The sequence below is a fragment of the Giraffa tippelskirchi genome, chromosome 1 (genome assembly GCF_054371585.1).
Source record: "Giraffa tippelskirchi isolate mGirTip1 chromosome 1, T2T-mGirTip1v1.2.pri, whole genome shotgun sequence".
NCBI classification, from domain to species: Eukaryota; Metazoa; Chordata; class Mammalia; order Artiodactyla; family Giraffidae; genus Giraffa; species Giraffa tippelskirchi.
The window spans coordinates 199,876,668-199,901,268 of NC_137275.1; the positions used below are offsets into that span (position 1 = coordinate 199,876,668).

Consider the following 24,601-nt stretch of genomic DNA (forward strand, 5'->3'; position numbering starts at 1 on the left):
GCTTCAATTCACCCTCTTTAGTTTGCTGACGCTAACACAGTCATAGCCCTGGAAATAACTTGGTGCCAAATGTGTTTCAAAAGTAATCTGAAGAGTTTTAGAAATAAATTTTTTTCAACGAAAAGAAAAAAAGATATTTAGTCTAGTGTCTTAATATGGAAGTGACTATTAAGTTTTGAGTTCTTTAAAGATGGGAGAATGAATTACTTCTAAATATTTATTATCTGAGAGAAAGTTTATTGTTCTGATTTACTGAAACTTAAAATATTCCATCAAATTACCCAGGAAAATCCAGGTAGCAAAAAATATACAACACTGTCCATTCCTTTAAGAGATTTCAAACAAGTTTTAAAAGGCCACAGAATTATATATGAGAGTGTGTGTGTGTGTGGACACATACACTATACCATTTAAACTACTTCTATATTCTATACTTAAAATTTCAAGTATATACTTTTTAGTGCCGAGGTAACACCAACTTTCCCTCAACATAACTGCATAGGTGTTTAAGGTTAAGTGTGAATACTACTATGGAGTCTCAAGTCACCTGATCAATTCCATTTTGATTTTAGATAAAAAGCAGTATATTATACATGCATCTGAATGAAACATCTTCAATATGTCTGTGTCCATGTGTGTGTTTCAGTAGAGGGGGGAAGAATAGGTATATGCCAGGGAAACGTTGACTGAACCACAGATAACCGAATGTTAGAAGTCTGCTGTAGTTGGTAATACAGAAACATACACAGTCTTTGTATTCAAAGTCTTCATAGGGATTTCTTCTGTAATTTCTAGAACGGAAAGAAGAAGTTTTAAGGAAATAATTTTTCCATTTTTCTGGATGAATATTAAAAAAAAAAAGTTAACTGCCTAGATAGCAAGATATTCGGCCTTACCTTAAAGGAAGCCTAAACTTTGTCTCAGCTACTGGGGGGTACTTTTTCCTGAATGACATAAATGAAGGGCCACACATGTCTGATGGGACAATACTGTCAAACAGTATTTTCTATGTCTACAGAAAAGGCCTAGACTCAATTCTAAGCAAGTAGCTCAGAGCTGTGGTTTCTAAATATTAACACCTTACAGTAGGAAGAACAGTCATTTCTAAGTTTAGGGAAGAAAGAGTATATGATAAACCAAGGACACTTACAATGTCAGAAAGCAAAAAGTTATCAAAGACTGAAGGCTCAGGTCAAGATACAGGAGACAAAACGACTAAAGATAAACAAAATTTGAGCATCCAAAAGTATAACACAAATGTTATAGATCAAAACACATTGAATACGTAAAAGCTCAAAGAAAACACGGGGAGAGGAAGAAGGAGAGAGAGAAAGAGAAAGAGAGAGAGAAAAAACGAGAGCCACAACTACTGAGCCCGTGAGCTCCAGAGCCCACAGGCCACAGTGAAAGAGCCCATGCACGGCGACTACTGAGCCTGCGTGCCACAGCTAAAACCCAACACAGCGAAATTTAAAAAAAAAGTGTCCCTGTATACGGGATAATTTAGAAAGCCACATGCATGCCCAGAGCAGTATGCATACTTAGAGAGACCTGAGAAGACCCCAGGTATTCGATTCTGATAAAGATAAAAGGCTTTTTAGGCCAAAGGTGGCTGACCTTCAGGGCTCAGTGCAGAAAGAAAGAGAAGTCTAAGGCAGGGCCTGGCAGAGCTGAAGGAGGGGCCCAGAACAGAGCCAATCTTTAAAGACTAGAAGAAGTAGGTATTTTGGTTTTAAACTTTTAGTTCCTGGAGGTCAAAAAAATCTTGTCAAAATATTAAAAAGGAACTATTTTTAAAAATAGTTTGAAAAGTCATAAACAGACGGTTATAGCCTTCAACCATCAACAACAGCAAACCCTGGGAAGGAGAACCTGATTTCCAGAGTCACCACATTCAAATATCCAGTTCTCAACTACCAAAAAATTACAAGGCATACAAAATATAGGAAAGTAGCGCCCATTCACAGGAAAACATAATTAACAGAGCCTGTCCCTGAGAAAAGTGCAGATACCTGAACTTAAGAGACTGTCTTAATCAACTGTCTTTTACAACAGACTAACGGAAAGGCCAATGGAAACCACTAAGAACTAAAAAACCAGGAAAACTATCAACAAAATGAGAATATCAGTAGAGAAATTATAAAAAGGAACTAAATAGAAATAGTTGAAATGAAAAGTACAATAACTGAAATTAAAAGTCACTTGAGGGACTTCCCCAGCAAGCCCCTGGTCCCTTCTGATGCAGTGGGTGAGGGTTCAATTCCTGGTTAGGAAGCTAAGATTCCACATGCCTCATGGCCATAAAACCCCAGAAAAACATAAGACAGGCGATACTGTAACAAATTCAATAAAGATTTTTAAATGGTTCACATAAAAAAAAAATCTTAAAAAAAAAAGTTACTAGAGAAGTTTAATAGTGTATTTTAGCAGACAGAAGAATCAGTGAACTTTCCACCAGTGCTGGGAGACACAAATCTTGATTTAGAAACTCCAATAAATCCCAGGCTATAATGCCGTATAAATAAAAAACAGATCCCATTAAGGGAAGCTATTGGAGGAAATGATTCCAGTAGCATCAGCATTAAAATGAACACCTGGTCCAGGAAGGGGAACACATGTAAACCCATGGCTGATTCATGTCAATGTATGGCAAAAACTACTACAATATTGTAAAGTAATTAGCCCCCAACTAAAATAAATAAATTTATTTAAAAAAATAAAATAAAATAAAATAAAATGAACACCCATGTGAAATAGGAGATTATAGAACAGAAAACATATTTTCAAAGACACTAGCCTTGTCTTGTCCTGACTCTCTGTCTTCTGAATTATGGAATGGAGAATGTCAACTAATGACTTAACTCTTCACATTTTGATGCAGTTCACTGAGAAAAGGCATGCTTTATAAGTTGTAAAGGAGGAGGCACAAAGTCAGTTATGTGTCCTTCAAGCTCTTATTTTAAGATACAGTGATCATTTTGATTCTTGAGGAAGAGGACAATTTTGGGATCAGCAAACAAGCTAACTTACCTAGAAGCATATGTTTTTAAAAATTGGCATGTTCTAAAATCTCCTCACCTTCTGTTTGAGTCTCATTCAAAAACAGCTTTAGCTTCCTGCTCCGGAGGCCAAACATCTTGGCTGCTTCATACAGAAGACCTTGGTGGGTGAGCCCATTCTGCCCAAGTGGATTTTCAAGCAGAAGAGTGCCTACTGTTCCCATTAAACACTCTACAGAAAAATTAAAAAAGAGTTAAATCCTGAGAGTTTACCCTCTTGTTGGTGGATCCCTACTGGCAGTGGTGACCAGCTGCCCAGACAGCTCTACTAGGCAGAGATAAAGGCTTGAAAGCCAGAAGTGGGTACAAGAGAGGGATTAATTGTACAGTCTGCTGAAATAGTCTTAAATATTCCATAGGAGGAAGGGAGAAAGGGAAGAAAAAACAATTAGTATAAGAGCCCAGGAGTTCAGGGAAGAGATATTCAGTGGACAGTCAAACGAAGCACGTGAAGGCAGTAATAAATGTGCACAAATATCAAGAAGGCAGTAATAAATGCGCACAAATATCAAGGAAAAATAAGTATCGATCTAGTCTGCTGATTAAGGTGTGGATACTTACAACAGTTCTCAGAACATATTTCAAGCAAAAAAGAGGGAAAATTAAAAATTACAATGTTCTGGCATTTAAACAATTCAGCTTCATTTAGGTATAATTTTTACCTAACCAATTTATCTCATTTCCTAATCATGTTAGATGGATGGGTGTCTCTACATAAATACACCAAAGAAACAAGCCATGAGTGTCCCCCAAAGAAATGTGGGAGTCTACATTTTAAATTACTAAGTTGAAACTGATTTGAAAAATCCATATAAATCAGAAAGATTGAACATGAAAGGAATCTTAACACCTAGCACTCCATTACCTGCCCGTTGAGTGTTCACAACTGGGGAGGTACGCACCTTGTGGATCTGCATTCAAGAGCTGTAGGTTGATATATTGACAGAGAAGAGTACTAGGACTGTCAATCACAGACAGCGCTGATCCTGCAGTCACACAAAGTGTTTTTCCACTAAGATTCAGTAAGTTGGTTTGGTTTTTTATTTCTAAAAATAACAGCAAAGGTAACAAAAAAAATCATTCTTTTAGGGAAAACAGTTCAGAGCTGAAGTCATTCGCTTTTTCTTATTTAATTATTAAACTATCATGTACCTTTACAGTGATGCTTTCCATTTAATTTTTATCAAAGAACACTGCCTCTTCTATAAAATTAGGCGTTAATGACATGCACATAGTAGGAAATCTTAATGTTGCAAAATAGCATAATATTCTTAACTTATAAATAAAGCAAATTAATTTCCCCCTTTAGTATTTTTTTCTTCCATACTATGCACGTGCTCAGTCGCTCAGTTGTGTCCAACTCTTTGTGACCCCATGGAGTGTAGCCCGCCAGGCTCCTCTGGTCCATGGACTTTTCCAGGCAAGAATACTGGAGTGGGCTGCCATTTTCTACTCCAGAGGATGTTCCTAATCCAGGGATCAAACCCACGATTCTTGTGTCTCCTGCATTGGTAGGTGGATTTTTATCACTGTGCCACCTGGGAAGCCCCATACTATAGGTTCCTTTTAAAATTTCTTCCTATATAAACTTACCATGAAAAGAAACCTTATGTTAAAAAAAATTATGGTCAGAAGGTAAATTGACTAATGAACATAGTCAACGATAGCAAGACACACAGAACAGACATAGTGTAATTTCATTTATATACAATTAAATATTGTTTCAATGGTAAAGAACCTGCCTCCAATGCAGGAGACGCAAGAGACGTGGGTTCAATCCCTGGGTTGGGAAGATCCCTGGAGAAGGAAAGCGGAGTTGGACACAAGGAACTGGACACAACTGGTAAACACCCCGGCTAAACACTGCTTAAGGTAGAAGATTAGTTATAGTTACTAGGTTCCTAAAGGTCAATGTGGGGCACAGGCACTCCTCAGCTTTCACAGGCTGCCACTTGCTGGGTCAGAGGGGAGAGCAAGCAGCCCACACTAACCTTTCCTGTAACCTTTCAACTTTTGAGCCAGGTACAAGAGCAACTCTCTGGCAAAGCTCTTCTGCAAGTCCACTGACTGTCAGTGTTAAATGTGGCTAGACAGATGTGTGTTCCAGTCCTTTTCTTTCTTATTCTACAACGACTTGAGACAGAGATCCAAGTGGTCCACCAACTGACTTATCAGGTTCCCTTGGTGGATCTGGGTCAGAGATTTTTTCCCAGATCCTCCAATGAACCATCTGTCTTTCACAACTTAATTTTCCAAGTTTCTCCCATATCAAGTTTGTGTCCCTTACTCAGCCCTTAAATGATACAACAGCAAATGGTTTTCATGTTGCTTCTATCAATTTATAATCCAATAGTAAATGACAGTTCCTATTATATAATATCCCTGACAACATCTGATATTATGCAATTTTTCTAGTTTTTTGCTAATCTGGTTGCATGTAACAGTACCTCATTGTGGTTTCTACTACTGAGGTATAGCAGTTTTTTCTTTATTGGTCACTTAGATTTCTTCTTTTAAGCTATTTAGACATTTCAGAAAATGAACATTCAAATTTGTTAATTGAGTGTATTAGTTTCCTATGGCTGTCGTAAGAATCACAACCGGGGAGGGGAGTGGTGGAGGGTGAGGTAAGCAAGACAGCTTAAAACAACAAAAATGTATTGTCTCAGTTTCCTGAAGGCGACATGTTCAAAATCTATCAATAAGGCCATGCTCCCTCTAAAGCCTGTAAAGGAATTCTTTCTTTTCTCTTCCTAACTTCTAGAGGTTCCCAGCAGTCTTTGGTGTTTCTTGGCTTGCAGGTTTGCCTAATTCCAATTTCTGCCTCTGTCACCACATAGCCTTCTCCCTGTTTCTGTCTTCACATGGCCCTTTTCTTCTAAGGACACATACTGGGGTAGTGCCCACCTTACCCTAGTATTATGTTAACTAAGTGTAATACATATGCAATGAACCTGTTTTTCAAAGGTCACATTTGAGTACACTGAGGGTAGAGAAGAGGACTTCAACATTATCTTTTTTTTGGTAGAGATGGTGGGGTGGTAGTATCACAGTTAAACCCATGACAGTAGGAGGAAATGTACTTATAATTCTTTAAAATTTTATGTAGGTTTGTCTTATTGAGAATTTGGACTTAAGATACAGATACTATGTTTAATAAAGTTAAAACTCAAGAAGGAAGTCTCTGAAGCCTAGAATACATCACATGGCTAATAGGAAAGACAACAGGATTAGAATCTTCATCTCCTATTAAGTTCAGTGTTCTTCCAGCCATATCACACAAAGAGACATGGCAGGCAGGAACTACTGTAGCCGCTAGCCCTGACTCAGAGTTAGGAAAAAGGCAAGGTTTATGTACCATAACTGTTACCAAATTAAGATCTTCACTGATTCAACTCATGTCAAAGGACACAGATGAATACCTTTGACTTTCCACATACCTGTTTCACCATGGAAGACAGCCAGCTCTGTATTTTTTACACCGAAAATGCTAGTAACAACATTCTTCAGTTTTACAAGGTCCAACCTATTATCTCCTTTTGGATTTTCCAGAAGTAATACTCCACCTAAAAAGCCACAAATATAAGTGAAACTGAAAAAAAAAAAAGTTAAATTTGAATGAAAAGTCAAGGGGAACATCATCTATACATTTTCTTTGGTCAATGTCTATTCATATCTTCCCATTTTCTAATTAAATTTTAAAAAACTGCTGAGTTTTGAGAGTTCTTTATATGTTCTAGATACATACATCCTTTGCTGCATATGTGGTTTGCAAAGATCTTCTATTAGTCTGTAACTTTTTTTTTTTTATCAATTTTACAGGATCTTTCACAGAGCAGGATTTAAAATTCTGAAGAAGTTCGACTTCCCAGTTTTTCTTTTTATGAATTGGACTTTTGTTATTAAGTCTTAAAAACTCTTTGCCTAATCCTGAATCCTAAAAATTTTGCTTTCTCCTAAATGTTTCACAGTATTATACTTAAGTCTGTAATCCCTTTTAGTTTAGTCTCTGGATAAGGTGTAACACTTAGGTCTAGGACAGTTTTTGCATATGGATGTCTAACTGCCTGGTACCATATAATGAAAAGACTAGTCAATTAAATCGCTTTTGCTGGCCTGTTGAGTGCAGCATTATAACAGGATCATCTTTTTGGATTTGAAACAGCTCAGCTGGAATTCCATCACCTCCACTAGCTTTATTTGTAGTAATGATTCCTAAGGCCCACTTGACTTCACACTCCAGGATGTCTGGCTCTAGGTGAGTGATCACACTGTTGTGGTTATCTGGGTCATTGAGACATGTTTTGCACAGTTCTTCTGTGTATTCTTGCCATCTCTTCTTAGTATCTTCTGCATTGTTAGGTCCATACTGTTTCTGTCCTTTATCATGCCCACCTTTGCATGAAATATTCCATTGGTATCTGTTCACTTAAGAAGGCTTTCTTATTTCTCCTTGCTATTCTTTGGAATTCTGCATTCAGTTGGGTATATCTTTCCCTTTCGCTTCTCTTCTCAGCTATTTGTAAGGCCTCCTCAGACAAGGATTTGGCCTCTCTGCATTTCTTTTTCTTGGGGATAGTTTTGATCAGCACCTACTGTACAATATTACGATCCTCTGTCCACAGTTCTTCAGGCACTCTAACAGATCTAATCCCTTGAATCTATTTGTCACTTCCTCTGTATAAACATAAGGGATTTAATTTAGGTCATACCTGAATGGTCTAGTGGTTTTCCCTACTTCAATTTAAGTCTGAATTTTGCAATAAGGAGTGTGTGGTAGTGGAGCCTAGTTTATTCTGTTTAATTGGTTGGAGTAGAACAGTTATAGTCTAGAAGTTTTTTTGTCTTGCTAGATTGCCACTCTCCTGGTCCCCCCTGAAAAGAGAGCATGATTTTCTGTGTGTGTGCGTGCTTAGTCGTTTCAGTCATGTCTGACTCTTTGTGACCTCATGGACTATACCAGACAGGCTCCTCTGTCCATGGGATTCTCCAGGCAAGAACTGGAGTGGGTTGCCATGTCCTCCTCTAGGGGATCTTCCTGACTCAGGGATTGAATCTGCATCTCTTCTGTTTCTTGCATTGGCCACAGGGTTCTTTACCACTAGCGCCACCTGTGAACATTTTGTTGGGGTGTTTATATTCACGCCCGTTGGTCTTTCATGGTTGCCAGCTTCTTTAGCTCTGAGTCTGGGATACATGAAGCAAAAAGAAAAACCAGGGAATTCTCCATCTTCTTACTTGATCCCAAGATCCTTAGCTGGTCTGCCTTCTTCCCTCCACCATTAAGAGTCTTTTTATGCTTGTTTTTATATATCATGTCTAGGGTGTTTAGCTGAACTTTGTGGGAAGAACAGGGAAAAGTATGTCTACTTCATCTTCCTAGAAGTGGAAGTTCAATCATTTACTTTTGTGGATTCATTACACGACAATTAGAAAAAGTTACTCAATTTTACCAATTCTCTTATAATAGCCTTAACAACATTCATAGCTTTAACTAAAAAATAAAATACAAACTATGGAATTCATTTACTCTTACCTTGCTCACTGCCATTTGTACAAATGTTAAGATTGACATATGCACAAGCAGGGCCAGGCGTGGAAGATCCTTTGGTGAGCGTAATTTCCAGGTCAGACCCTTTTAACTAAGCATATGAGAAAATGTGACTGGGGAACTACAGCATCTGATCACAGTGTCACTAACTAAGATAGCAACGATTCAGCAAGAATAAGAGCCCTGCACAATTCTGAGAGCATATTTAATCTAATTACTGAAACAGCCAAGAGCTACATTTCCCCCGGCTTCTACCTTGTTCTTTCCCATTGAGAAGACAGTCACGTTCAGGGCCTGCTTGTCTGTTCGCTTTGTCCCATACAAAATAGGATCAACACAAGGAACATAGGACTGAATAAATGACTAACTCATATAGAAAAGAATTTTTTTCTTTCACACATACTTCTGAATTACTGGCCAATATCTTTTATATCTTGGTCAGATTTTCACAGTTACACCTAAAATGTACCAATAAGAAATGAAATTGTAATTCTATGTATAACTTACTACCATAAAAGTAAACTGCTTTTCAAGTCAATTGCTGTTTACACAATACAATTTTTATAGTTTTAGATAAAACAGCATCATAAAGTCATCTAACAATTCTTATGTATGTCCTGGTTACCTTTTCCAAGAGAATAGCTCTAATTTTCTTTCTTTTCTTTTAGACCTCACTCTCCAATCCTATTTACTTTTCTCCAGAGCAATACTTCAAGACTAAGTACTATACTAATTCCTAGCAGGGGAGAGAACGTCAAGATATGACTACAAAAACTTAACATAAAATTTAATCGTAAATCACTTACTAGTTCAACAGAATTCAGAACTTACCTGCATTTTTTCTTGAATAAGTATGTCATCTGATATAGGAACTGGATACGGTTTCAAAGGCGACTTTATGGTGGCAAATATGAAATCTGCATGGCTTTCGATAACATTATTCAGATACTTTCCCTCAGAAGTTACTTTATAATAAACTGTTATTTCATCAGTTGGAACCAGACAGCACTGAAAGCACATAAAGAAAATTTAAAAGGGAAGCACCTTTGTCAACTACAACATAAAACACTGTTAAATAGAGCTGATGATCCCACACTGAATCATTATGGAAGGGTACAATATCCTGACAAGTTCTCAAAAAAAAGGATGATCAAGCAAGAATTCACAAAGCTTTTATTGAGACATAGTTCATAAGCATACCATTATCTGCTGGAGTGGCTACCTCAGACCCTGAAGTCAGTCTCAAAAACCTGACTGGAGGAGAACAACTTGGGGGGACCCTCCCTGAGATAGAAACTTTCTGGCTCTCTCACCCAGTAAGGGAAGGCAATGGGTTTTGTGCACCTGCTCTGGCTCTCAGCTTCTTGAATGAGGAAGAATCACTTCATTCCATCCAGATCCAACAATCTCTCTCTCCCCTGAGCTAAGAACCCTTCCACACTGAGTACACCTCTACTCTTCTTCAGAGGTGTTTGCTGTCATCTCTGATAACCATATGTCCCAGTCAGGAGGACTATCTATTCAGAAGATGGTTTTGTGGAAGCCCTAAGGAACTGAGAAAGGAGGACAAGGAGCACATGTCAGGAGAAAGCTTCTGATCAGAGAAACAAGAGTCACAATTAGCTTGGGAGTGAACAAGGAAAGGGAAAAGGGGCTCAAGAAGTATAATCTGAATAGACCATAGATCAATGACAATCAGTAATGAATTACTATGGTTTATATTACCTGTGTCTCCTCTCTTTCCCAACAACCAAAACAAAAAACCAAAACAAAACTCCAAACAGTAGCTTATCTTTAATCTCACAAACTGACCTTTTTGCGAAGTTTCTGGATACGATTGATGACTTCCCGAGCCATTCCTTCATCCACCATTGACTGGTCAGGGGTGACATCTAAAAGAACCAAAACCTGTAGGAATGAACAGTGTACACCATGACAATCAAATATAGAAAAAACAGTTCTTCCAAATTCAGCAAAATGGTGTTTAAATTCTTAGAAGTCTATAATGCAGCACCATTCAATCACAAAACTGAGCCAAAGACATAAAATTAGTTTCTTTATAGTTTGAGTCCTCCATTGCAAATAGTTATTTCCTCATCTGCAGAAAAAGGTGCAACTTTTCATTTTTCTTCTGAAGGGTGTTGCTCACAGGAGATGTCCTGAGACCAACTTAAACCACTTCAGTATTCTTGCCTGGAGAACCCCCTGGACAGTATGAAAAGGCAAAAAGATGTAACACCGGAAGATGAGCCCCCCAGGTCAGTAGGTGTCCAATATGCTAATGGGGAAGAACAGAGAAATAGCTCTAGAAAGAATGATGAGGCTGCGCCAAAGCAGAAACAATGCTCAGTTGCGAATGTGTCTGATGGTGAAAATAAAGTCTGATGCTGTAAAGAACATATTGCATAGGAATCTAGAAAGTTCGGTCCATAGATCAAGGTAAATTGGATGTGGTAAAACAGTAGATGGCAAAAGTGAACACTGACATCTTAGGAATCAGTGAAGTAAAATGGATGGGAATGGGAGAATTTAATTCCGATGATCATTATATCTATACTGTGGGAAACAATCCCTTGGAAGAAATGAGTAGCCCTCATGGTCAATACGAGTCCAAAATGCAGTACTTGGGTGCAATCACAAAAATGACAGGATGATCTTGGTTCCCTTCTAAGGCAAACCATTTAACATCACAGTAACCCAAGTCTATGCCCCAACCACTAATGTCAAAGAAGCTGAAGTTGACCACTTCTATGAAGACCTGTAAGACTCTCTAGAACAAACACCAAAAAAAGAGGTCCTTTTCATCACAAGGGACTGGAAAGCAAAAGTAGGAAGTCAAGAGATAGCTGGAGTAACAGGCAAGTTAGGCCTTAAGAGTACAAAATGAAGGAGGGCAAAGACTAACAGAATTTTGTCAAGAGAACACACTGGTCATAGCAAATACCCTCTTCCAACAACACAAGAGACAACTCTACACATGGATATCAACAAATGGTAACACTGAAATCAGTTTAATCATATTCTTTGTTGCCGAGGATGGAAAAATTCTATACAGTTAGCAAAAGCAAGACCTGAAGTTGACTATGACTCAGATCATGAGCTCCTTATTGCCAAATTCAAACTTAAATTGAAGAAAGTAGGAAAAACCACAAGACCATTCAGGTATGACTTAATCAAATCCCTTATGATTATACAGTGGCAGTGACAAATAGATTGAAGGGGCTAGATCTGGTAGACAGAGTGCCTCAAGTACTATGGATGAAGGTTTGTAACACTGTACAGGAGGTGGTAACCAAAACCATCCCCAAGAAAAAGAAATGCAAGAAGGCAAGTGGTTGTCTGAGGAGGACTTACAAACAGCTGAAAAAAAGAAGCAAAAGGCAAAGGAGAAAGGGAAAGGTATACCCAACTGAATGCAGAATTCCAAAGAATAGCAAGGAGAGATAAGAAAGCCTTTAATATAGACTGGGAAAGACTAGAGAACTCTTCAAAAAATTAGATACCAAGGGAACATTTCATGAAAAGATGGGTACAATAAAGGACAGAAACGGTAAGGACCTAATAGAAACAGAAGAAATTAAGAAGAGGTGGCAAGAATACACAGAAGAACTACAGAAAAAAGATATTAATGACCTGGATAACCATGATAGTGTGATCACTCACCTAGAGCCAGAAATCCTGGAGTGTGAAGTCAAGTGGGTCTTAGGAAGCATCATTAAGAACAAAGCTAGTGGAGGTGATGGAATTCCAGTCGAGCTATCTCAAATCCTAAAAGATGATGCTATGAAAGTGCTGCACTCGATATGCCAGCAAATTTGGAAAACTCAGCAGTGGCCACAAGACTGGAAAAGGTCAGTTTTCATTCCAATAGCAAAGAAGGGCAATGCCAAAGAATGTTCAAACTACCATACAATTATGCTCATTTCACATGCTAGCAAGGTAATACTCAAAATCCTGCAAGACAGGCTTCCAAAGTATGTGAACTGAGAAATTTCAGATGTACAACCTGGATTTAGAAAAGGCTCGAGGAAGCAAGAGATCAAATTGCCGACATATGCTGGATCATAAAGAAAGCAAGGGAATTCTAGGAAACCATCTATTTCTGTTTCATTAACTATGCTAAAGCCTTTGATTGTGTGGATCACAACAAAATATCTATTTATATATCCATTAAAGAAATGCATATGTCAAGAAGCTATAATAGAGAATTTTAATAAGGCCAATCTAAAATATAAGCTATTTTACCCTGAGACAAGCTGCCAATGCTGTCAGGAGGAGCATAGGTGAGTATTTTTTCCTCTGATGTTCTTATTTTTTGGTAAAGAAATGTTCTAGGGAATAGAAAAATACCTGGGCATCCGAGTGTGCTTCAAACTGTGTTGTTCCACCTGTTGTCTGATCAAAGGTGTATATGAGGCGGATATCTTCTTCATGCAATTCATGGCCTTCCACAACAATGGTCCCTATTGGAAAAGCAACTGTCACTGTTACTCAATCAGTAACCCACTCCTCAAACTGCCCTGCTACCAATATTCTGTGCTACTCTCTAATAAAAACTTCAAATCATCAAGCTACAGTCTTTAAGAGATTATGTCTTTCTGACTCATGTCACTGTTGTAGTCAAGGATGAGATAAACTTTCCTTAAATTACACCATGCTATCTTAAGGCCATTAAAATCACCAATATCTACTGCTGTATATAAGCTCCTAGATCCAAAAACATGTGCCAGAGGCAACAAATGAATCTCCATCATAAACATGAGCAGCAAGCTATAATGAAGAAAGCACAGTCTGTAGAGTCAAACTAGACTTAGGCCTACCACTCAAAGGTTGTGAAACCCTGGTGTTGTACTATCTATCTATCAGGGTACAGTCAGGGTGAAAAGAGGTAGACAGTGTGAAGGTCTGAGCATCATGCTTATTCATGGTAGGCAGAACATAAAAACAGCTGAGGATGGCAATTCCCATTTCCCACACCATTTTCTATAGTAATTCACAAAACAATCTTCTGGGTCTTTGAGCAATGGGCTGTCATTTTCACTTTATGTCACTGTATTCTAAAAACTGCTTTCCATCAATGCAGAACAGTTCATTCAGAAACAACAGTTTAAAAACTAAAGGCTTTCAGTTTCAAATAAGGCTTATTTCAGGAATTTTCAATATTTTGGCTAATTGGTGAAACAACTTGAGATTTATGATCTGAAGGCTGATCAAAGATTTTGTTAATTTAACAAATCAAGCTGAATTAGTACTGACTCAACTTATAGTTGCTAGCCTCTAATGTTTCGTAAATTTCATCTAAAAATTTGGGGAATCTTACCGACATTTCCCCCAATTTTCATAACTACTCATCTGAGTTATGAATCCTTAAATCTTTCTTCATGATACTTCCATGCTTATGATTTTCAATTTCAGAGGGAACCAAAACAATCAAACACCTTGTACCCTAGGATTGCTGCAGGAAGTCAAATAGCCGTAATTAGAACATATATGATTCTAATCATGGCAGAGCTCAGAACTCCTGGGCACCTGGAACAGCTTCCTAAAGATTTCCTTCAGCACGCTTATCAAAAATATGATTATATCCATACATCTTTAGCATCTACCAGCACCATGAGGGTAAGGACAATGTCTGTCTTATTCAATTCTATGTTCTCAGTGTCAACAAAACAGAAGGGCTTTAAAACATATTTGCTGAATGAATGACTCCAGTTTTGCTCAACTGAGAACAAAATATGTACTCTAGATATTTTAGAGAAACATTCTAAGTTCTGACCCAGTTTTGCAAGAAGCTCCAAACCTCAATGCTAAATCCCTTTCATTAAAAATACTTAAGTATTTAAAAATTAAAATTTTGAATTAAAATTAAAACATAACTTTCTTCTTTGAATATCTTCTGGTCTTCATTCTGGCAACTCAAGTCATCTTTTTCTCCTCAAGCAACATCTGATAACGAATGGTAACACTCTATACCACTGGCTGGTGAATCTGAAGGGTTTTGCTCTCTCACTAGGGTAGATTTTTTCAGGCCCACATTAGCACTTATAGAAGTCAGCGGTAACTTACGGTTTACCCACCTGACTCAATGACTGCAAGTAGAAACCTAGCTGAAAGTGAAAGTGAAAGCCACTCAGTTGTGTCCAACTCTTTGTGACCCCATGGACTATATAGTCCATGGAATTCTCCAGGCCAGGATACTGGAGTGGGGTAGCCTTTCCCTTCTCCAGGGGAATCTTCCCAACCCAGAGATCAAACCCAGGTCTCCCACATTGCAGGCAGATTCTTTACCAGCTGAGCCACAAGGGAAGCCCAAGAATACTGGAGTGGGTATCCCTTCTCCAGTGGATATTCCCGACCCAGGAATGGGACCGGGGTCCCCTGCATTGCAGGCAGATTCTTTGACAACTGAGCTACAAGGGAAGCCCCTAAACCTAGCTAGAATGAATCAATTCCACAAAACATTTACATGTGAAAATATTCACTGAAATATTAGTTATACTGTTAAAAGAATGGAAACACTGAAAGCACCAACAATAAAAGACTGGTTAAAAAAATACCAGCTATCCATAGAAAGGAAAATTTCTGCAATACTTATTGAAATAGCATTTTAAAGACTGACAAAACACAGAAATGTTTATAATGTAAAGTGAATATGCAAAATAAAAAGGTAAATGAAAACCAAATAATATAAATATAAAAAAGTGAAAAATGTGAAATAAATTATAGGGTGATTTCCATTTTGTAAAGCTATAATTGTATGACTACATATGTATCTAGGATGAACTAAATCAGAATTTTAACAGAGAACTAAATCAGAATTTCAATCTACATTAAAAGGATGGGTGATGGGTTATGGGTCATTTTTATTATTTTTACTTTTTTAAAATAAATTATCAGAATTATTCATAATAAATATTTTTATGAACAGAAAAAAAAGTTGTAATTTACGGGAAGGCTGTAACAGTAGAAATCAAAGAGGAGACTAAGTATGAGATATCCACCAAGTTGAGGACACAAATGGTGCCCCCCAATGATAACAGATACCCACCGTTCTCCTGGAACCGCTCCAGCTCCTCATTGCTCAGCTGTTTGATGGATGTCATCACCGTCTTGAAAGCTCCCTTCAGACGCTTCCCCAGGACCATGTGATCTGGCTCTGCCCTTAGGCGAATGCCATACTTGTTTTTATCTGTAGATAATGTAACTTTTCGAACATTCAATTCCTATATTTGATAGACATGCAAATACAAAAATGAAACAAATGAAAATATGTTCACAAAAATTTGAATACAAATATTTATAGCAACATTATGTTGATCAATTATGAAAGGATAAATAAAATGTGGAATATCCACCTAGTGGACTACCATTTAGCAATACAAAGGAAAGAAGCACTAATACGTGCTATAACATGAATGACCCTTGGTGCTAAGTCACAGAAGCCAGACACAGAAGCCCACATATTGTATGATTCCATCTACAGAAAATGTCCAGAGTGAGCACACCCAGAGACAGAAAACAGATTTCTGTTTGCCAGAGGATGGTAGGATCCTGAGGGGAAACAATGCATGAACGATAATTTGGGGTGTCTTTTCAGGGTGATGAAAATGCTACAAAATTGTGGTCATGATTGCACAACCCTAACTCAATTAACAAGGACTGTAGCATTAGAAATATGGACTTCATGTCTCAGGGGTAACCTTTGCTCAAGCAATTTAACTATCAATTAACTAGAATAATCAGTTAATCATAGTATTTCATTTCTCCACCATGCTAGCGAGTTAAGGATTACTAATGAGTAAGAAACGGTGACTGCACAGTAGGAAATAAGAAAATGAAGTATCATGGAATTGTCAACTGAAGCAAATTATATGGAAATGTCTCGTTTTGCCATTATACATTACTATATTATTTGATCTCAGAGTGATCAAGATATTTAAGTATATTCTATTTTTATCCATATCTTAAGCATTCTTTACAGAATTTATATCTCCTTAGTTATAACTTCTTAAATTTCTAAAGAGTTTTATATAAACTCTATTTATCCAGAATTCTCCAGTAATTCAAAAAACCAAATATAGAAATTATTTTCTATCCTTAAACATTGTCTGTGAAAGGAATAAACATGAAATCTGAAATATATATTTCTCTTAAAAACACCACAGGATAAAGCTTTCTGGGAGGACAACTGACAAAACAGTTTAAACTTCTGACCTCAAAACACCACTTCTAAGAACCTATCCAACATCCACACTGTCAACTAGCAATTGGCACTTGCCATCTACTTATCTGGGCTTCACAGGCGGTGCTAGTGGTAAAGACCCTGAATGACAACAAAGGAGATGACATAAGAGATGCAGGTTTGATCCCCTTGGGAAGACCCTTCAGAGGAGGGCATGGCAACCCACTCCAGTATTATTGCCTGGAGAACCCCATGGACAGGTGAGCCTGGCGGGCTACAGTCCATAGGGTAGCAAGGAGTGGGACATGACTGAAATGACTTAGCACACATGCATCTACCTATACCTGTGCAAGGATTAAATCATGTGCTGCTGTAGCTGCTGACCTTCAATAACCCACTGAAAGGAGTTCAGGGTGGAGCGCAGAAATGAGACATTCTGTGCTTGGGGAAAAACTGGCAGGACAGGGCTTCAGATAGATACTTTCAGGAGCTGATTTTATGAGCCCAATTCTGGTATCTCTCCATGGAAAAGGCCCCCAAATCCTTCATGGTGGTTAACTGTTCCTTGTGACTAGCAAAGCTTCACAAGACTAGCAGAAACCTTCTGGAAAAAAATGTACTTGACTGCATGTATTCCCCCTTTACCAAAATCACATATATACTGACCTTTCCCCACCGCCTCTTAGGAGCAGTTTCTCAGAGCTATCTGAGGTGCTGTCTCCTGGGCTGCATCCTCATTTTGCCTCAAATAAAACTTAACTCACAACTCTTATGTTGTGCATTTTTTAAGTTGACAGTTAACGACATATTTGCACAAGCACACACACAACTTTCATTTATAATCAGAAACATAAATTTCCAACAATACTAGAGTAACTAAATAAATAATGGTGCAGCCAGAAAGTGAACACTATGCAGCTGGCAAAAAGAATAAATTAGGTCTCTAATGAACATCCCTGCAAGTGGGAAATGAGACACCAGGGAGTGGCCAGGGTGACAAGAGACTTTGTCTTGTACCCGATGCTAGTGTTTATTTACAACCAGTGTTTACTTGCTACTTGGGTAATTTGAAGGAACTAAGCTTTTTCTTTTTGTTAATTATCAAAAATTACTTTGGGGAAGAAAAGTAGATGAATGGATAAATGATCCAATGAAGGTGAAAAATTCGTGGACCTGGAAATCATTGTTAAAGAATTATAATTACAGGGATTTCCTTGGTGGTCCAGTGGTAAAGACTCTGAGCTTCCAATGCAGGGGGTGTGGGTTTGATCCCTGGTAGAAGAACTAAGATGCCACATGTCCCATCATGGCCAAAAAGTACATACAAATTCTTTAAAAAAAATTTTTTTTAAATTACATTGCAAAAATTCATGATGAATCTAAAAGCAAACTGTAAAATTTCACAGATGGTTACATTTAGGTGTATACTGATAAAGAACGCTAATCAAAATAATCTTCCCAAAAACAGAAGCCTGTTTGGATCAAATCACACAAGTCAACTGTCTTACCTCAATGATATATTTCTCCAAAGACTTAATTTCATTAAGAGCTTCCAGATCTTGATGGATAACAACAATTTCTTTCAAAGGATACTAGAAAGAAAAGGGAAGGGAAAGTTCACTAAGCATCCAGTCTTCTAAAGAGAAATATAAATGTTACATGTTCTATCTGAATTTCAAGCTCTAGACTAAGCAGGCTTAACTAGTATTAAGTCATTCACAGCCTTACTGCAAAAAGAAATTTATGCCATTGCTGGAAGCTCTTTATATTAAGAAAATACTCCAAAGACATAATTATCTAGGTCTGTGCAATGTAAAACAGAAATAAAATCTCAAACCTTTATTGGAATAGTTTTGCGGTCTCGAATCACTCGGCCAAGTTCAATCACAGACTGCATTCTAGATACTGCACTCTCAGTTTTCTTGTCAATCAATTCCTCACTGATTGGGAGAGGTAGGAACATAAAGATATTAGATTTAAAAGGAGAAAATCTCGAAGACGAAATGTGCCTAAGTGAGGAAGAAAGTCGGACGAGAGATGTGATGGTGTGGTTAGGCTCCCAAAGGAGGCTCTTGGGAACACAGCATGACTGCCTTTGGGGCTCATAGTGAGAGGCAAGCTTGAGCCTGATGCTCAGTGTGTAGCAGCTCTCCAAAATGATACCAACACCCTACATGTCACAACTCTACAGGGGATTCCACCCTAAGCATCCCTCTTATATTCATTCTGTAGCCTGAGGAACAGCTCTACTGGAAGGCATGGCATGGGTGGGCTGGAGCAGGGAGCTGGGGCCCCCACATGAGCGCATCTCTAGCAACTGTCCTTCCCATGGCCCAGGTGAGGCTTAGGTACATTTGATTCTTACCGAACATGGGGCAGCATGAGGTAGTGAATACTCAATGTGTTCTTGTCCTGGACAGAAACAGGGTCAATCAGTGTCTTCAGATTCTGATACATCAATTCAGTAAGAAAAGGGGTGTAGGGGGCCTGTATAAGGACAGAAAACATTATGTCATTCATATGTAGTCATCATTAACTGATCTCAGAGTCAGAAACAACTAAAACATTTTAGAGAAATGACACAGGAGTATGCACAGAACTGGACATGAGGTTAACAAAACATGCCCTATGAAAATGACCTCATTTTCAACTTGGTGAGACAGACACTCATGAAGTAAAGAAGTAGGACTACAGACAGAAGTGTCCAAAATATCCTTGAAGATGTCCATAATAAAAACAGGAGCCAATGACCACATGACAGGTAAGTCAATTGCAGAGGAATGAATATTCCTAAAATCTCAGAAACCTCATCTGTAAACTGGGGAAACACTACCTGCTTAACAGGAAGAAGGAATGAGGTCATACATGAGACACCAGGTAGAGGACCTGGTATAAAGCAGGTTCTTATTCCATGTATGTTTAGGAAAATAGAAGGCTTATAACATTAAACAGAAAGAGCAGAAATAAGATACAGGAAACTAAAAGTGGAATTTTTACTTGTATATCATTTAATGAATATTTCAATTGGTAGGAACATGTCTCAAATGAAATACTGTTTGCAATATATGTATTTGTTTGGCTAGCTATTAGTTCAAGAACTTCCCTGATACTCATAGATGATTACAGGACTTTAAAATATAGAAAAAATAGAGAAAAGATATAAACAGAGGACAGTGCAGCAACTGGGCACCACAAGCAGCCCACAGGGCTAGAGTTTTAGAATGGGGTCAAGCATCTTACCATAAGTCTGCACAAAGAAAGCAGAACACTAAACAAGGTCTCCAGGGCCATAACACAATCCTCTACCCCATTTTCACCCTAAGAATAAAAAACACACACATTTAAACTGTTAAAACCAATAGCTTACTGTAGAGGGGAAAAAAAAAAAAAAGTAATAAAAAGGGGAAAACTCAGCCATAATTAAGTTACCCAGAGATAACATAACTACTTTAAACATTTTAATGTCCTTCTAAATATATGCGCATATACACAGATATATGCATGTGTGTGTAATATATTTTAACAAAACAAAATAACTGTTTTGTTACAGGATTTTATCATTAACACATTTGAAGGTAGTACTGATGGGCAGTGCTCTGGGTGCACCTCACTCCCTGTTTTGGAGCATTGCTGTTTATGCATGGCTTAAGTTCTGGGACAGGCTCCATGCTTCACTCATCCTATATCCTCCAAGGCTTAATGAAGAATCTTGTCAATAAGTAACTGTCCCTCCAGTGGTAGATGTGATGAAGTGCCCATCTGAAGATCACAGCTGTACCGAACAACATTTGCAAAATACCTGCATGAATTATTGATTTTAACAGGTCTGTTCAGTACAGTCCTATATGGCCTGAGACTTTCCCTCTAATATGATGTCTATAATTGTGTTTCAAAACATGTGGGATGACTTTTAAACTTAAGCACTTCCCCATCCAAAAAACGGCAGTACAGTTAATATGCAATGTAAAAGGAAAAAGATAGCTTAAAAAAGTGAGAGCATTTGAAAACGCCCTTTTTCCTTTTGGCTGTTCTCCATTTTCCTCAACTCTCATACTTCCTGCACCTTCTGCTCTTCCCAATAGAAGCCTGCACTTACTTTTAATCTTCTACGGTTCATCCGAACATACCAGTTGGTCAAAATATCCACAAACTTGACCAGGCGAGGAACCACAGTATAGAGCCTGTAAGCTGAAAGTAAGACAACCAATCAGACAGTGAGAACATACAGAAGTCTTGGGAGATCTGCCTCTTGAGAAATCTGTATGCAGGTTGGGAAGCAACAGTTAGAACTGGACATGGAACAACAGACTGGTTCCAAATAGGGAAAGGAATACGTCAAGGCTTTATATTGTCATCCTGCTTATTTAACTTATATGCAGAGTACATCACGAGAAACGCTGATCTGGATGAAGCACAAGCTAGAATCAAGATTGCCAGGAGAAATATCCATCACCTCAGATATGCAGATGACACCACCCTTATGGCAGAAAGTGAAGAAGAACTAAAGAGCCTCTTGATGAAAGTGAGAGAGGAGAGTGGAAAAGTTGGCTTAAAATTCAACATTCAGAAAACTTAGATCATGGCATCTGGTCCCATCACTTCATGGGAAATAGATGGGGAAACAGTGGAAACAGTGTCAGACCTTATTTTTCTGCGCTCCAAAATCACTGCAGATGGTGACTGCAGCCATGAAATTAACAGACGCTTACTCCTTGGAAGAAAAGTTATGACCAATCTAGACAGCATATAAAAAGCAGAAACATTACTTTGTCAACAAAGGTCCATCTAGTCAAAGCTATGGTTTTTCCAGTAGTCATGTATGGATGTGAGAGTTGGACGGTGAAGAAAGCTGAGCGCTGAAGAATTGATGCTTTTGAACTGTGGTGTTGGAGAAGACTCTTGAGAGTCCCTTGGACTGCAAGGAGATCCAACCAGTCCATCCTAAAGGACATCAGTCCTGAATATTCATTGGAAGGACTGATGCTGAAGCTGAAACTCCCAATACTTTGGCCACCTGATGTGAAGTACTGATTCATTTGAAAAGACCCTGATGCTGGGAAAGATTGAAGGTGGGAGGAGAAGGGGACGACAAAGGATGAGATGGTCGGATGGCATCACTGACTCAATGGACATGAGTTTGGGTAAACTACAGTAGTTGGTGATGGATAGGGAGGCCTGGCATGATACAGTCCATGGAGCGCAAAGAATTGGACACGACTGACGACTGAACTGAATTGAACTGAACTGCTACCCAACATCTAGTTTCCTGGCAGACCAGGACCCAGTCAGAGTGTACATTCTCAGGTCATAGCTATGGCTGCCTAAAGATAGCAAGGGTTCCCTGGCAACAATCCCACTCATTTATATCACTCAGGAGGGAAAAGTGGACACAGCTATTAATACGTGTCTCAGGGAGTGTGGTAAGTCTGCTTCGCATACTCATTTCCATCTTCACTTACGTCAATCTGTCCAGTAGCTTGTCATATGACCCTTATTATACATGTTTAAAAGTGGGCCTAGTCCTTCAGGATGACTGATAAAACATTCAAAATTTCCTGGACTAACCATCCAATTATGCCAAGTACAGAGGCATCAACTGTTCCATGAAGAGCTATGTACCAGCTGAGGAACTGAAGACCCTTGTATGAACCACACGATTGCTCTGGCCTCTTAAATCCACTGGAGTGCTGTACCTGAGTAGCAGCACCTGGCAACCACAGGATGCTGTGGGAGGCTGGTTTATGTTACCAGCGTGCACAAAGGGATGCAATTTTTTCTCCACTGCCCACCGACTTTATCAGACCCATATACACTCAGACCCATCTCAAGTATCCTGGTTAATAGTTTCTTGAATTTCTCACCTTGACTTATGGTTGTCTATCTCCAACTTTAAGGAAACCAACATAACCTACCTTTCCAACCTCCGTCTGAAAACAAATTCATTGTTGTTAGGTGACAGAAATGTGGGGAAACGTTAATTTCATTACTGTGTTTCTGAATTTCCTAATTTTTCCAGGCTACTTATTTAATAAAGTAGACCTAACAATAAATTAAAAACATATTAGTAACAAGTACTACTTATTAAGAACCTGTTATCTGCTAGCTACTGTATGTACATAGCTTCTAGCTAAGTCTTATAAAAACTATTACCAGGCACTTTTTAGAGATAGAAATGGAGGCTCATAAACTAGACGATGCTTCTCCCAGGGAACAAGCGGTGTACAAGTTGGGACCTGAACCCATGGGCATCCACTACTGAAGCCTGTGATTCCATGGGCCTGTGTGGTGACTATGGAGGGGCAAGGCCACTAGATATCCCCTCAAGACAATCTCTCAGGCCTTGGAACAATACATTTCTACAACAAACAAGCCTTAAAACTACATTTGAGATGTAAAAAGAAATATTTATTCATCTATTGTTCTGTCTCTCTCAAAATTTCTATAAAATTTCCTCTATGTTTAGAAAACCACACACCTATGGTCAATGAATCTTCCACAAAGGAGGCAAGAATACACAATGGAGAAAAGATAGTCTCTTCAGCAAGTGGTGTTGGAAAAGCTGGAAAATCACATGTAAATCAATGAAATTAGAACACTCTTTTACACTATACACAAAAATAAACTCAAAATGGTACAAAGACTTAAGACATGACACCATAAAACTCCTAGAAGAGAACATAGAAATGGGAACAAATATAAATGGGATGTAATCAAACATAAGCTTTTGCATAGCAAAGGAAACTATGAATAAAACAAGACAATCTGCAGACAGGAGAAAATATTTGCAAACAATGTGGCTAACAAGGGCTTAATTTCCAAAATACACAAACAGCTCATACAAAAAAATAAAAAAGAAAAAAAAAATAGGCAGAAGACCTAAATAGGCATTTTTCCAAAGAAGACATACAGATGGCCAATAGGCACATCAGACGATGTTCAACACTGCCAATTATCATTTACACCAGTCAGACTGGCTATCAGTTAAAAAGCCCTCAAATAACTAATGCTGAAGAGGATGTGGAGAAAGGGAACCTTCCCCTATACTATTGGTAGGAATGTATACTGGTATAGCCACAATGGAAACAGTATGGAGGTTCCTTAAAAAACTGAAATTCTAACTTGAAAAGATGCATGCACCCCAATGTTCACTGCAGCACTATTTACAATAGCCAAGACATGGAAACAACCTAAAAGGCCATCAACAGAAGAATAGATAAAGAAGATGTGCATGTGCTCACACACACACACACAGAGGAATGCTACTCAGCAATAAAAAGAATGAAATAATATGAAACAGAGCCATTTGCAGCAACACGTATGGACCTAGAGAATATCATACTAAGTCAGAAAGAGAAAAACAAATACCGTAAGATATCACTTATACGTGAAATCTAAATAAAATGATACAAATGATCTTATTTACAAAATGAAACACTCACAGACATTTAAAAAACAAACAAACAAAAAAAACCTTACAGTTACCAAAGGGGAAATGGGATGGGGGAGGGATAAATTAGGAGTTTGGGATTAACGGATACAAACTACTATAAATTAAATAAACAACAAAGTCCTATTGTATAGCACAGGGAACTATATTCAATATCCTATAATAAACCATAACAGAAAAGAATATGAAAAAGAAAAAATATATATATATCTGAATCACTTTGCTGTACACCAAAAACTAATGCAACATTGTAAATCGACTATTCTTCAAAAAAAAAAAAAATTCTCTGTTTATAAAGAAAAACAATTAAATACTAAAAGAGTAATTATAAAGAGAGAATCTTTATTCCTGGGAGGAAGGCC

General features: G+C 38.1%; 1 protein-coding gene across 9 annotated transcripts in view; it reads right to left on the reverse strand.

Annotated features, from left to right (window-relative positions):
* Positions 1–216: 216 nt before the first annotated feature.
* Positions 217–24,601, reverse strand: part of IARS1 (isoleucyl-tRNA synthetase 1) — a 79,988-nt gene continuing 55,603 nt past the window's right edge. For 6 of the 9 annotated variants that reach the window (XM_081523550.1, XM_081523561.1, XM_081523548.1 and 3 more), the window contains 14 exons: positions 20,889–20,980; positions 20,033–20,110; positions 19,158–19,279; positions 18,630–18,732; positions 18,301–18,384; positions 15,659–15,833; positions 12,961–13,073; positions 10,423–10,518; positions 9,442–9,618; positions 8,596–8,701; positions 6,500–6,625; positions 3,962–4,105; positions 3,079–3,231; positions 217–791 (listed from right to left, as the gene is read on the reverse strand). In XM_081523550.1, coding sequence (XP_081379676.1) covers positions 709–791; positions 3,079–3,231; positions 3,962–4,105; positions 6,500–6,625; positions 8,596–8,701; positions 9,442–9,618; positions 10,423–10,518; positions 12,961–13,073; positions 15,659–15,833; positions 18,301–18,384; positions 18,630–18,732; positions 19,158–19,279; positions 20,033–20,110; positions 20,889–20,980 — 1,652 coding nt within the window. In that variant the 3' untranslated portion in view covers positions 217–708. The remainder of the gene's footprint in view (positions 792–3,078; positions 3,232–3,961; positions 4,106–6,499; positions 6,626–8,595; positions 8,702–9,441; positions 9,619–10,422; positions 10,519–12,960; positions 13,074–15,658; positions 15,834–18,300; positions 18,385–18,629; positions 18,733–19,157; positions 19,280–20,032; positions 20,111–20,888; positions 20,981–24,601) is intronic. The other 3 variants (XM_081523574.1, XM_081523585.1, XM_081523592.1) reach the window with 2 other exon arrangements.